This window comes from Vombatus ursinus, unplaced genomic scaffold, assembly GCF_900497805.2.
Source record: "Vombatus ursinus unplaced genomic scaffold, bare-nosed wombat genome assembly UNPS02014797.1, whole genome shotgun sequence".
In the NCBI taxonomy this organism is placed as follows: Eukaryota; Metazoa; Chordata; class Mammalia; order Diprotodontia; family Vombatidae; genus Vombatus; species Vombatus ursinus.
Window position 1 is genome coordinate 4,861,195 of NW_020954575.1, and position 12,067 is coordinate 4,873,261.

Here is a 12,067-nt window from a genome sequence, read left to right on the forward strand (position 1 = left end):
TAAGTTAAAGGGGAAGGAGGCACTTCTGAAGCAACAGCCTTGGGCTATTCCCTTGCTGGCAGTTTCTAGGAAACACCACCCTCAGAAAGAGGGATTAGAGACCTAGAGAGAAAAAGGCCTGAAGGGAAGAGCTGGAAAGAGTGGTTCCATCCACTTAAGGGTGGGGGCTTGGAGAGAAGTAGTAACTAAATCTCTTTATTGAAAATGTCTTCATTCTCTTCCTACCCCTCCTTCTCTGATTAAGCTCTTATAGGGGGCCAAGCTCTGCACAAAGGCTGAGAATCAAATAAAAGCAAGTCTTCAAAGAGCTTACATTTTTAATAGTGAGAGTGGTGGCTAGGTGGCAGCTAGCTGTTATCAGGCCTAGACTTGAGTTCAGATTGGACCTCAGACACTAGCTGTGTGACTTTGGCAAGTTGCTTAATTGATGTATGCCTCAGTTTTCTCAACTGTAAAATGGCAGTAACAGCACCTTACATGGTTGTTGTGAAGATCAAATGGGATATTTGTAAAGAGCCTGGCACACAGTAGGCACTATATGAATGCTATTATTATTAGGAAAGAGTGTTTTGGTATCAGAAATGGTGGGAATGTTTAGTGGAATAACAAAGGAAGTTCATGACACTCTTTTTCCAGAGGCAATCTAAGTATGATTTGATTACAGTTCTTAGAGCCATGGCTAGGGTCAAGACGGAGGCCCAGCAAGTTATGCGCTGGGGAATACAAATATAAGCAAATAGAAAGTCAGTTCCTGCCCTTAAGTAGTTTACATTTTAATGGGGGAAGACAACACATAAAAGGTAGCTGATACCCTCTTTCCTCCCCTTATGGTGGAAAGATGTTCTGGGGTTAGAAGAGCCCAAGTGGCTGAGGAAGTTCCAAGGTGAGAAGGCATGGGGGTCACAGTCCATAGGCTGGATGTCCAACTTGGGCCCTTCTGTAACAGAACATCAAAAGGCTTGCACCGGAAAAGCAAAGCTGTACATCAGAGACCTGAAGTTCCATACAGAATTCTTTTTTTTCCCTGTTCTATTATGTACAAACTTTGAAAGAACAAATTCATTCTATTTGGTATTTATTAAATTCATAATAAAATAAAAAATCCCTATCATTGTTCCTTCTGGTGCATTTTCTGAACTTCACTGGTGTGTGTCTGTGTGGGGGGGGTTATCTCGTTTCCTACGGATATTAACAAGCTGCCATCTTCCCACGTTGGGCGTTTACCACGTGCTAGAAATGGATTCAGTGAATGGGCTGATACATTTTACCGGCAGTGACCAGAATTAGATACAAAGCAAAGCTTTATTTCCAATTCATTCAGCCATCCATCCACCCACCCACCATTCAGGGTCAGTTAAATTTGAGCACTAGCAAGGGGTACAAGACCTCCTTTCCTGCAAAGTCTCCAGGACACCTGGCTCTAGTTCAGTTCTGAGAAAGCCCGGGAGCTCACACGGGGGCGGGGGGAGTCTGGAGGCCTGCTCGTCCTTAGAGCCGCCCTACTGGCCCCGCGCGGGTCTCCAGGCGGCGGAAGGGCGATTTTTGCGTGATGACAAGGGGCGGGGGGGATACAGGAGGCTCCTCGAAGACCTGGCAGGGTCTCGCTGTACGGGTCAGCACCCTCTCCAGGAGGCTCTGCGGCGGGTGGGGAGGGGCACTCCCCACCTCTTCTCTTGCTAGTCCCCGCCCCCTGCGGTATTCCAGGCTCCGCCCCTCTCCGAGGGCGCGCGGACTCCGAGCCAACCGCCGCCCCGCTCCCAGCCAGCCGCTATAGGCCTCTGAGGGGCGGCGCGCGACACTGCGGCAGCCGCGGGACGGTCTCGTGCTCCACCGCGTCGCGAGGAGCACGTTTCTCTTCTCCTGCGGAGGCCTCCTACGCATGCGCGTTGCTCCCCTCCCGCTGCCGCCACCTCCCTAGCCACCAGCTGCCCTGGTTACTGTTGGTGTCCCGGTACTCCCCTCTCCTAGCCCCGCGACACCACTTAGCTGGGGTGGAGCCGTTCGCCCCTGTCACGAGAGGGGGGGAGGGAGCCGCTGTGGGGCCCGCGCTTGGTCACTTGCTTTCTCGTTCGTCCGCTCGCCCCCGGGCTCGGGCTCCCCGGCTGGGCTGGGCTGAGCCAGGCGCGCGGGCCGGCTGACTGGAGAAGGGAGGAGCGCCCGGGTGGGGCGCGCGCGGATAAAAATGGCGAAATGGGGTTAGGCGGCATGGAGGCAGGAGCGACGGGGCGCCGAGGTGGGACAGGGTGCACCCGAGCCCTGTGACCCCCACCCGGGCATCGTGCTGTTCTCTGTGGCCAACCGGACCTGGCGACCTGGTTCTGACACCTGGTGGGGCAGAAGGACAGACTCCGCGGGGTGCCGCGGGGCCTGGCGGGAGCTGGCGGCAATGGATGAGCAGAGCGTGGAGGTGAGAGCAGAGGGGCGACGTCACCGCCAGCGGGAGAGGAGGGGGACTTCTTTACCCTGGGCCTTTCCCCTGGGCAGCTCCGGCCCCCACCCCCAGCCTTTTCCGAGGGGGGCGTGTCGGGCCCTCCGAAGGAGCCTGGCTTGCTTCGCTCCCCAGCGCCACGCCCCCCCCTCCCTTCTAGTGCCGCAGTCAGTTGGATGTGCATCTGGTGCTTCTTTCCCAGAGGTGCCTTTGCAAAATAATCCCTGCCCAGACATGGAAATTGAGTGAATTGATGTCCTTGTTGCCCGCACCTTGTGCATCTGGTTCCTATAGGTGCCCCAATTCACCTTTAGTGAACCAGCAAGTCTTTTTCTTTTTTGCCTGGTAAAAATTTCAGAACCTACCTATCCATAAGTGATAGTTAAACAGGTGCAGAAATTTAGACTCAAAGATGCCCCATTAGCCAGAGGCAAAGGAAACAAGAATCTGAGGTTAGCCTCACTTCCTGGGTTACTTCTTTCTTTGGGGAAAAAAAAATGACCAAAAAGATTTACGGATATTACGGAAAAGGGCGGGGTCTTCTAGAACTAAGGTACCTTGAGCAACAGAATGCTGTTGAGGAAAATGTTTTTCTACAACAATGATCTTATCTATACTCTTACTTACTTGGACTTACTTATACACTTATTGTTATCTATATCTTTGACTCCTCTTCGTGTAATTGCCATTGCAGTCATACTGTCCTGTTAGCTGTTCCCCATACATTACGTTACAGTTATGTTATATAGCTGTTCCCCATACACATTGCAGTATGTTATATTCTACTACCCTTCCCCCCTCAGGAGTTCCCAACTTTTTGGATTGGATCCTCATATCCCTTGGCTTTTAGTAAGCTTTCCAGTACTCTTTTATTCAATAGGAAAGGAAGTAAATTCTAGAGTTTAATATATATATATATACACATATATATGCACATAAGAAATGAAGTAGAAATTAGTTTTTTATAAAGGAAGCTTTATATGGTACATAACCTTTTCAGTATTATAAAGGGTTTTTTGTTTCATCAAATGTTTTGTCAGGACACATTAAGACAAATTAGCGAGACCTTTCATTCTACTTTTTGTCAGTAGTTTTATTGGTACAATTTTTGAAAGAGATGTCTGCATGCCATATCCAGCTTCCAGTTTTTTTCTTGCTTTAGATTTAATTGAGAATAGGACTGAGAATCTTGATTCACAAAGACATTAAAGCTTTGTGAACACATAAGAATGACTTATGGTTCTCCAAAGGTATACCCCAAATTTTGTAACTTTATTGTTTGGAAATCAATTTGCAATCTCTAGTTCTTGTGGAGATGAATTGGCTCATCTTTCACTGGGATGTTGATATTTTTTTCTAGCTCAAAATGAAAAGCTTCATATTCCAAACCTCATTTATTTGATTTTGGTCCATAAAAATTATTCCTTAGCTTATCTCTTTCAAATTTTTAAAATACTTTTCTCCCCTGTCCCTGCCTCTTCATCATTCATTTCCTTTCAATCCACTCATTTTTTCCCTAATACTATTACTTTTGAAATATTTTAGTGGACTATTATATTTATTTCCCCCACCCCCTTGACAAGGTTCTCCTTCTTCCTGGGGGAACATTTTCACCAGGCTAGAAACCCCTGCCCTAATAGAATATAAACTCCTTGATGTTAGGGTCTTTTTCTTTTTCTTTTGGTTCTTCTTCAGTCTCCAGTGTCTAGCATACTGCCGTGCATGTAGTAGATGCTTAATATTTGTTGAATTGTTCAACTAGTATCTCTCACAAAATACATTTAGAACTTCAGTAAGATATTATGAGTGAGGCATTTATTATTGATTGAGTTGCCTAATTTAGTGGAAACCCTGTATCATGGTTGTAATTATTTTCATAGAGTATTGCTGAGGTTTTCCGATGTTTCATTTGTATGGAGAAGTTGCGTGATGCACGTCTATGTCCACATTGCTCCAAGCTTTGTTGTTTCAGCTGCATTCGGGTAAGTTCTATTCTTCTTGCTTATAAGTATGCCTGACAGACTGCGGAGATGGACTTTCCATTTTTCTGTTGTTCTGTGTCTATTGCAATTCTTTTAAAATATGATAATTTTTTTATTGTCAGAGAAATTAATGGGAAAGGCTTGGATTGAATTTTTACCTTGTGCATCATTGACATTTTTCTCTAAGTAAATGCTTATCTCAGAATGTGTGATGGTGATGTGAAAGGTAGTAACATAATGGTTATGCTTTGAGGTCTGTCTTAATGACTTTTTTTCCCCATCCTTAAACTTTCATTTATCTTAGACCTTTATCTACCTGCTCCTTTAGTGTGAGTGCTTTGCAAAAGCCATCTCTCTTTTGTCATCACCATTCTCCTCTTCCTCCACTTTTTTCATTTTGTGGTGTGGTGGAAGGAATACTATACTGGGACTTGGAGTCAAAGTCCTGCCTCTGCTGGCAAATTACTTCAGTTTTCTTGATGTTTACATCAGCTTCCCCATCTGTCAAATGAAGGGGTTAGACCAGATTATTTCTAAGATTCCTCTTATCTTTGTGGTTGAGTTTATCCTACTCTCTGTAACTCATTGAGTCTGATTTCCATTTACAGCTTTGAAACGAAATTTACAGTGTCTTCCGTAACCACCTCACTAGGAGTTTCAAAGGTGCATTTCTTAGCTCTTGTGCATTACCTTTTCCCTAGATGCAATAGCGTAACACTTCTTCTTTCTGCCCATGTTGACAGTATCTGACTATCTTAACCCTTTTGGAAGCTCTACCTCTTCCTCTGTGAAAAATCTTCAGGGTTCCCTCTAGGATTCCTTTCTTTCCTCTATATATAATTCATTCTTTTTTGCACATTTTCATCTTTTAGAGCTTTCACTACTGTTTTCTTTATTTGTATTCACATCTCTTACTGACACTGAAAAAGATACCCACTGTTAATAGGGTGTGTGCTTTTGGTTTTTGGATTTGTCATGAATGAAAGAAAGAGCATTTCTTAAGTGCTTAATGCCAAACTTTGGTACTAAAGTTAAAAATACAAAAATGAGATGGTTCCTGCCCTCAAGGAGCTTATGTTTTAAAAGAGGGAGACAGCACATTTGAGGGTATAGTGGTCAAGGAGAGGGAGTTTTGGTTGGAGATTACCTTGGAGCATTTGATTGTCACACTCTTTCCAAGAACAGTGGCAGTAATTGATTTGATTATTCTCGTAGAGCAAGAGATGGAAAGCAAGATAGGGTGGGAATGTCATATAGTAACATGACTGATGGCCAGTTGTGCTGGGTGGGTAGATGTAAAGCATGGTCTAAGGCTACCTAGATTAAAATTTAAAAAAAAATTGTTGTTATCATTTGTTTTTACATTATCTAAATTTCTCCTAGTATCCTTCCCCATCTGTCTTCCCTTTTCTCAGAGAGCTATCTCATATAACAAAATATTTTTTAAAGAAAAAAATGTAAAGAGGAACAGAAAAAAAATCAGCAAAACTAGTAAATACATTGAAAAAGTCTGAAAATATATTCAATGTTCTGTACTTGTGAACTTCCCTGATCTCCCCTTACCCTTAATTCTGGTACCTTCCATCTGAGATTATTTCCATTTTTATCCTCTACATATCTTGTTTGTACATAGTTGTTTGCATGTTGTCTGCCTGTTAGACAGTAAGCATTTAGAGAGCAAGGATTGTTTTGGCCTTTGTTTAGCTCAGTGCTTGGTAATTAAGTGCTTAATGAATGCTTCTTTAGTGGAAATTAGGTGGCCAGTGGATAGAACTCCAGCCTTGAAGTCTGGAGGACTTGAGTTCAAATGTGGCCTCAGACACATAACACTCACTAGCTGTGTGACCCTGGGCAAGTCACTTACCCCCGATTGCCTCACCAAAAAGGGAAAAAAAAAATGAATGCTTCTGTATTTGACTTTACCCTGACTTCTGCAAAAGAGTGGGGTGGGGGTGTGTTTTCTTGTATCTCTTCTGTGGGGTCATGCAGTTCTGCAGCATTGACTTTCAGTTTTGTGCTGGTAGTTCTTTACATTTATATTGTTGTAATCATGTGAAAATATATATATATGTATGTATATACATATATATATATGTATGTATATACACACACACACATATATATATATATATATTTGGCTTTGCTTACTTTGCATCAGTTCATGTAAGTCTTTCCATGTTTTTCTATAGCCATTGAATTCATCTTTTCTTACAGCATAGTATCCATTACATTGCATACCACAATTCCCCAAATAGTAGGTTATCAACTTAGCTGCCATTTCTTTGCCATCACAAAAGTACTGCTGTAAATATTTTGGTATATATGGGGGAATTTCTTACAGTATATGCCTAATACTATAGTGGAATCTTTGTGTCAAAAGTATGGAAAAATATATTCTCTTAAATAGTTCTCTTAATTCACAGCTCCACCAAAAATGCACTAGTGTGCCTGTTTTCCCACAACCACTCCAACATTGAATATTCTTTTGTCATTTTTGCCAGTTTCTTAGGTATGAAGTGAAATCTCAACATTATTTTGCATTCATCTTATTATTAGTGATTTGGATCATTCTTTCATTGGTTGTTAATTTTAATTCTTTTGAGAACTGTTTGTTCATATCCCTTGACTATATTCCATTCCAAATAATTCATCCACTCACCCTTACAAAGAAGATTTCAAGAAGAGATAAAAGGTAATTCAATAGATCCAACCAACACATTGACTACTTCTGATGATATGTGTAGTATTCTTTACTTATATTCCCTTACCTCTTCCATGAAGGGAGGGAGATGAATTTTTTCAAGTGCTTGAAGGATTAGATCTTGGCCATTATAATTAGTTTCTAGTTTTGTTTGATAGTTGTTTCCCTTATATTGTGGTTGTTACATATATTATCTTCCTGTTGCTCCTGAACCTCATGTTTAATCTCTCCCTGTATACTGACTACAAACTTGCATATGTCTCCCCCATCCTCAAAAAAAACCCCTTATTTGATCCTTTCATCCTTGATGATGTATTGTTCCATATGTCTCCTTTTTGTGGCTAAACTCCTTGAGAAGGCCTTCTTCTGTAGGTACCACCACTTCCTTTCTTCTTTCTTTTCATCTCTACAGTTGAGCATCTGATGTTATAATTAAGCTAAAACTGCTCTCATAATTATCTGTTAATTGCTAAATCCAATGACCTTTTCTCAGTCTTCATCCTTATTGATTTCTCTATTTAGTCTTTGACACTGTTGTTCACCCACCTTTCTTTGCTTGTCTTCTCCCTAGGTTTTTGGGACATTGTTCTGTCCTGGTTCTCCTCCTGCCTATCAGCAGTCACTTCTTGGTCTCTTTTGCTTTTTCTTCATCCAAGTCAGGCCCATTAACTATGGGTGTCCAATAGGGCTCTGTCCTGGGCCCTCTTCTCTATCAATACTGTTTTACTTGTTGATCTCATCAGCTTCCATGGATTCAATTATTATCTCTTTGTTGATGATTCTCAAGTCTACTTATCTAGCCCTAACCTCTCTATTGATCTCCATTCTTGAATCTCCAACTACCTTTTAGATGTCTTGAACTGGATGGTATATAGACTGCACATGTCCAAAACTGAACTCGTTGTCTTTTCCCTCAAACCTTCTCCACTTCCAAACTTCCCTGTTATTGTAGTGGGCAAAATCATCCTCCAGTTCCTCCAGCTTACAATCTAAGTGTCATCCTCAACTCCTCACTATCTCTCACCCCCAGATAGGATACTATCTGTTGCTAAAGCCTGGCTATTTCATCTTTGCAATATCTCTCAAATATGCACCCTTTTCTCCACTGATACTGCTACTACCATGTCGTAGGCCCTTAGATCCTCATTCCTGGACATTTATAAAAGACAGTTCCTGGATCTGCCTGCCACAAGTTGTTGTGCACTCCTGTCCATCTTCTGTTCAACTGCCATTTTCCTAAAGCATAGTCTCTGCCATTGTTCCACCATGCCTTCCCCCATATCCCCAGCGCCCTCACTCAATAAACTCCAGTGATTCCCTATAACCTTCATAATTAAATATAAAATCCTGTGGTGTTCAAAGCCTTACATAACCTCCCCCCCCCTCACTCCCCTTTTCTAGTCTTCTTATGCCTTACCACATACTCTGATTTAGTGACATTTGCCTCTTAACTGTTCCTTGAACAGGATACTTCCATCTTTTAGCTCCAGACATTTTCACTGACATTTCCTCATTTCTGGAATGTTCTCCCTCCTCATCTCTGTCTCCTGGCTTCCTTCACATCCTAGTCAAAATCTCCTCATCTACAAGAAGCCTTTCCTAATCTCCCTTAATTTTAATATCCTCCTTCTGTTGATTATTTCATATTCATCCTGGATATACCTTGCTTGTAAACTGTCCTGTATGTAGCTTGTTTGTATGTATTTGTTTGCCTGTTATCTTTCCCGTTAGATTGTGAGCTCCTTGAAGGCAGGGGCTGTCTTTGGACACTATTTGTATCCGCGGTGCTTAGCACAGTGTCTGGCATATAGTAGACACTTAATAAATGTTTATTGACTGACTACTTCTCTATTAATTCAGTTCAATTCTAGGCACCAAGATCGTTGTCCAGCTGTAGTGTCTTTCCAACATATAGAAAAATATATTGACTCAATACACTGTCATAATGCATGTCTTAATTTGTGCAGTGTAATTCATCTACTGAGTTTTTCCTGTGTGATTTATTAAGCCAGTTTTTTTTCAATGGCCATGGATCTCATCATATTCAGTAATATTCTGGAGCCCTGTAGTGTTCTGAGACTCGATGCCATGAACATAGTGTCATCTACAAATGAGCACCTGTTGAGCCTAACCATCTATAGGGAATTCCTAGCCTGTTTAGACTCTGCACAGGACATCTTCCATGATAGTGGTAAATAACTTTGGCATGGATGTGTCCCTTCTGTTTTAGTCTCATTTGAAAGTGATAATTATAGAATCTTTGGACATAATTTTCTTTATGGTTGCATATATCAGTGAGTCTTGTGTGAGCTTAAACATGCATGGGACAGTTCAGTGCATAGTCAATGAACGTTTATTAAGTGGTGGTTTTGTGCCAGGCACTGTGCTAAGTGCTGAGGATATAAGAAGGTAAAGGACAGTCCCTGTTCTGAAGGAGCTCACAATCTAATGGGGGAGGGCAGCATGCAGACAGCTAAGTACCCATAAGCTATATACAGGAAGTAAATTGGAAATAATCAATAGGGAAAACATTAGAATTAAGGAGGATTAGGAAAGACCTCCTGTAGAAGAGATTTTACTTGAGACTTGAAGGAAGCCAGGAGGCAAAGATGAGGGTGAGAATTACAGTCATAGAGGACAGCCAGTGGATGGAGGTCTGAAGATGGAGTATCTTGTTTGAGGAACAGTAAGGAGGCCAGTGTCATTGAATTGAAGGGTATGGGGATTGGGAAGGAGAGGAATGTGTAAGCTTTAAGAATACTGGAAAAGTAGGTGGGCAATAGAGCACTGGACTTGGAGTCAGGAAGACCTAAGTTCAAATTCAGCCTAAAGATATTTCCTAGCTATGTGAACCTGGGAAAGTCACCTACTCTCTTTTTGCATCAGTTTACTTAACTCTAAAATGGGGATAATAATAGCACCTATATCCCAAAGTGGTCGTGAGCATAAAATGAAATAACATTTGTAAAGCTCTTTGCAAACCTTAAGTGCTATGTAAATGTTCATTATTGCTGCTATTATTTGATACATGACTTAGAAGCTGTTTTGCTCTGTTGACTTAATTCTTTTTTGTAAATGCTAAACTCAGCAAGATCTTTTATTCTCTAATGATATGGACAAGAGGCTTGATTTCCTCTTTTAATTGATTTTCTGCAGACCCTCAAAGTAACTCTAATTCATTTGGTAAAGGGAGTATTTACTGATGTCACAGATGATCAGGAATGATCACTGTGGAAACACTAGTAAATTTCTTACATTCAGTATTTATCAAGTATTCGCTCACTATAACCATTTCTGGGCTCTCCTGGTCTTATTGTGTAACTGTTTTATTTTTGTTAAATTTCTTAAGAGGTAGTGAAAATTAAGTCAGTGCCTACTTTGACCTATTATTTTCTAGATGAGTGGTTTTTTTTTTGAGTGTTTTCTTATAGTGTAATTTAGAATCAAGTCATCAATAATCTTTACTTTCTGTTTTAGTTACAGTCCTATCATTAATATGTGGATCATCTACGAATAAGTCACTTGCAGATGCTGTCTAGTCTATCTTGGGGCTATTTGCCGCCTCCTACTCTGAGTGGTTTCTTTTTATACCAGTTCTTTGTACTGCCTCTCCTTCTGATACAGTTTAGTTCTGGGCTAGTATTGTTCCTTTTATCTCAGGCAATGGAAACAATTGAATGCTTGTTTTACCTGCCTTGTGGAGAATAGAGTTTGCTATTTGAAAATATTTTTTATAGAATCTCTGTGAAATTTGGACCTGTTAAGAGAAAAGAACTTAACCAACAGACTTACATATAAATCATGAAACTACATTTTAATACTTTTAAAATATTGGTGTTTCGGGAACTGAAAATCTTTTTTCCCCTCTTGCCTCCTAAGCGTTGGCTGACAGAACAAAGAGCTCAATGTCCTCACTGTCGGTAAGTTTTTTCATATAATTTTTGTGAATATGCTAGCATTAAGAGAGTGGGGTAAGAGCGCATATTATAACCTATTTAGGAGAATTTCTTATTCATAACATCCATCATTCACTTCACAAGAGTAGTGTCTCCCCTTCAAGCTTTAGTTCTACATTACCAGTCGACTGTTAGACATTTCAAACTGGATGTCCTGTAGACATCTTAAATTCAGTGTGTCTAAAACTGAATTAATTATCTTTTCCCTGAAACCCTTTCGTCTTCTAGACTTCACTGTTTCTGTTGAAGGTACCACCATCCCTTCCAGTGTCTCGGGTGCATGATATCAGCGTTACCCTGGACTCCTCATTCCCTCTCACCCCATGTATTTAATCACTTGCCAAATCTTGTTATTTCTACCTTCATGGTATTTTTTACATCGGATCCCTTTACTTACAGCTACTATCTTAGTGTAAACCCTCATTGCTTCTTGGCTAGATTATTGCAATAGCCTCTGAACTGTCTCAACTCTCTTCCTATATTCTATATACTGTTGTCAAAGTAATTTTTCTTAAGCCCAGATCTGACCATGACTCCTCTCCTCAGCTAACCCCAGTGGCTTCTTATTGTCTCTAGGACCAAATGTAGATGCTTCTGTTTAGCTTTTAAATCTAGTGTAGGCACAGTTTAGCCCTAAACTATCTTTCCAACCTCACTGGACTTTCTGTACTCTGCAATCTAGCCAAATGGGCTCTCTCTGTTCCTTATACATGACATTCCATCCCTGTGCCTTTGTAGTAGCCATTCTTGGTCTGCTTAGCTGCTAAGACCCTTTCCCACTCTACCTTGTATTGGACAACTTTGTAGATATATTTGTATTTAATAACTTTTATATGCATTTATTGTTTCTCTCATCCCCTACATTAGGATGTAAGGTCATTGGGAGTAGGGATTGTGTCAGCAATTTATATTTGCATCCCCAGCTCCTAGCACCCACCAAATGATTGATTGACAATGAAAGAAACAACCTCTCCCTCCCCTCTGCCCTGAAGGATAACAT

At 41.2% G+C, this 12,067-nt stretch overlaps 1 protein-coding gene across 1 annotated transcript in view; it reads left to right on the forward strand.

The window, feature by feature from the left end:
- Positions 1–2,179: 2,179 nt before the first annotated feature.
- The window catches only part of TRIM37 (tripartite motif containing 37), a 111,920-nt gene continuing 102,032 nt past the window's right edge, over positions 2,180–12,067 (forward strand). Inside the window, 3 exon segments of the mRNA XM_027870376.1 lie at positions 2,180–2,407; positions 4,309–4,410; positions 10,991–11,031. Of these exon segments, the coding sequence (XP_027726177.1) occupies positions 2,387–2,407; positions 4,309–4,410; positions 10,991–11,031 (164 nt within the window). The 5' untranslated portion in view covers positions 2,180–2,386.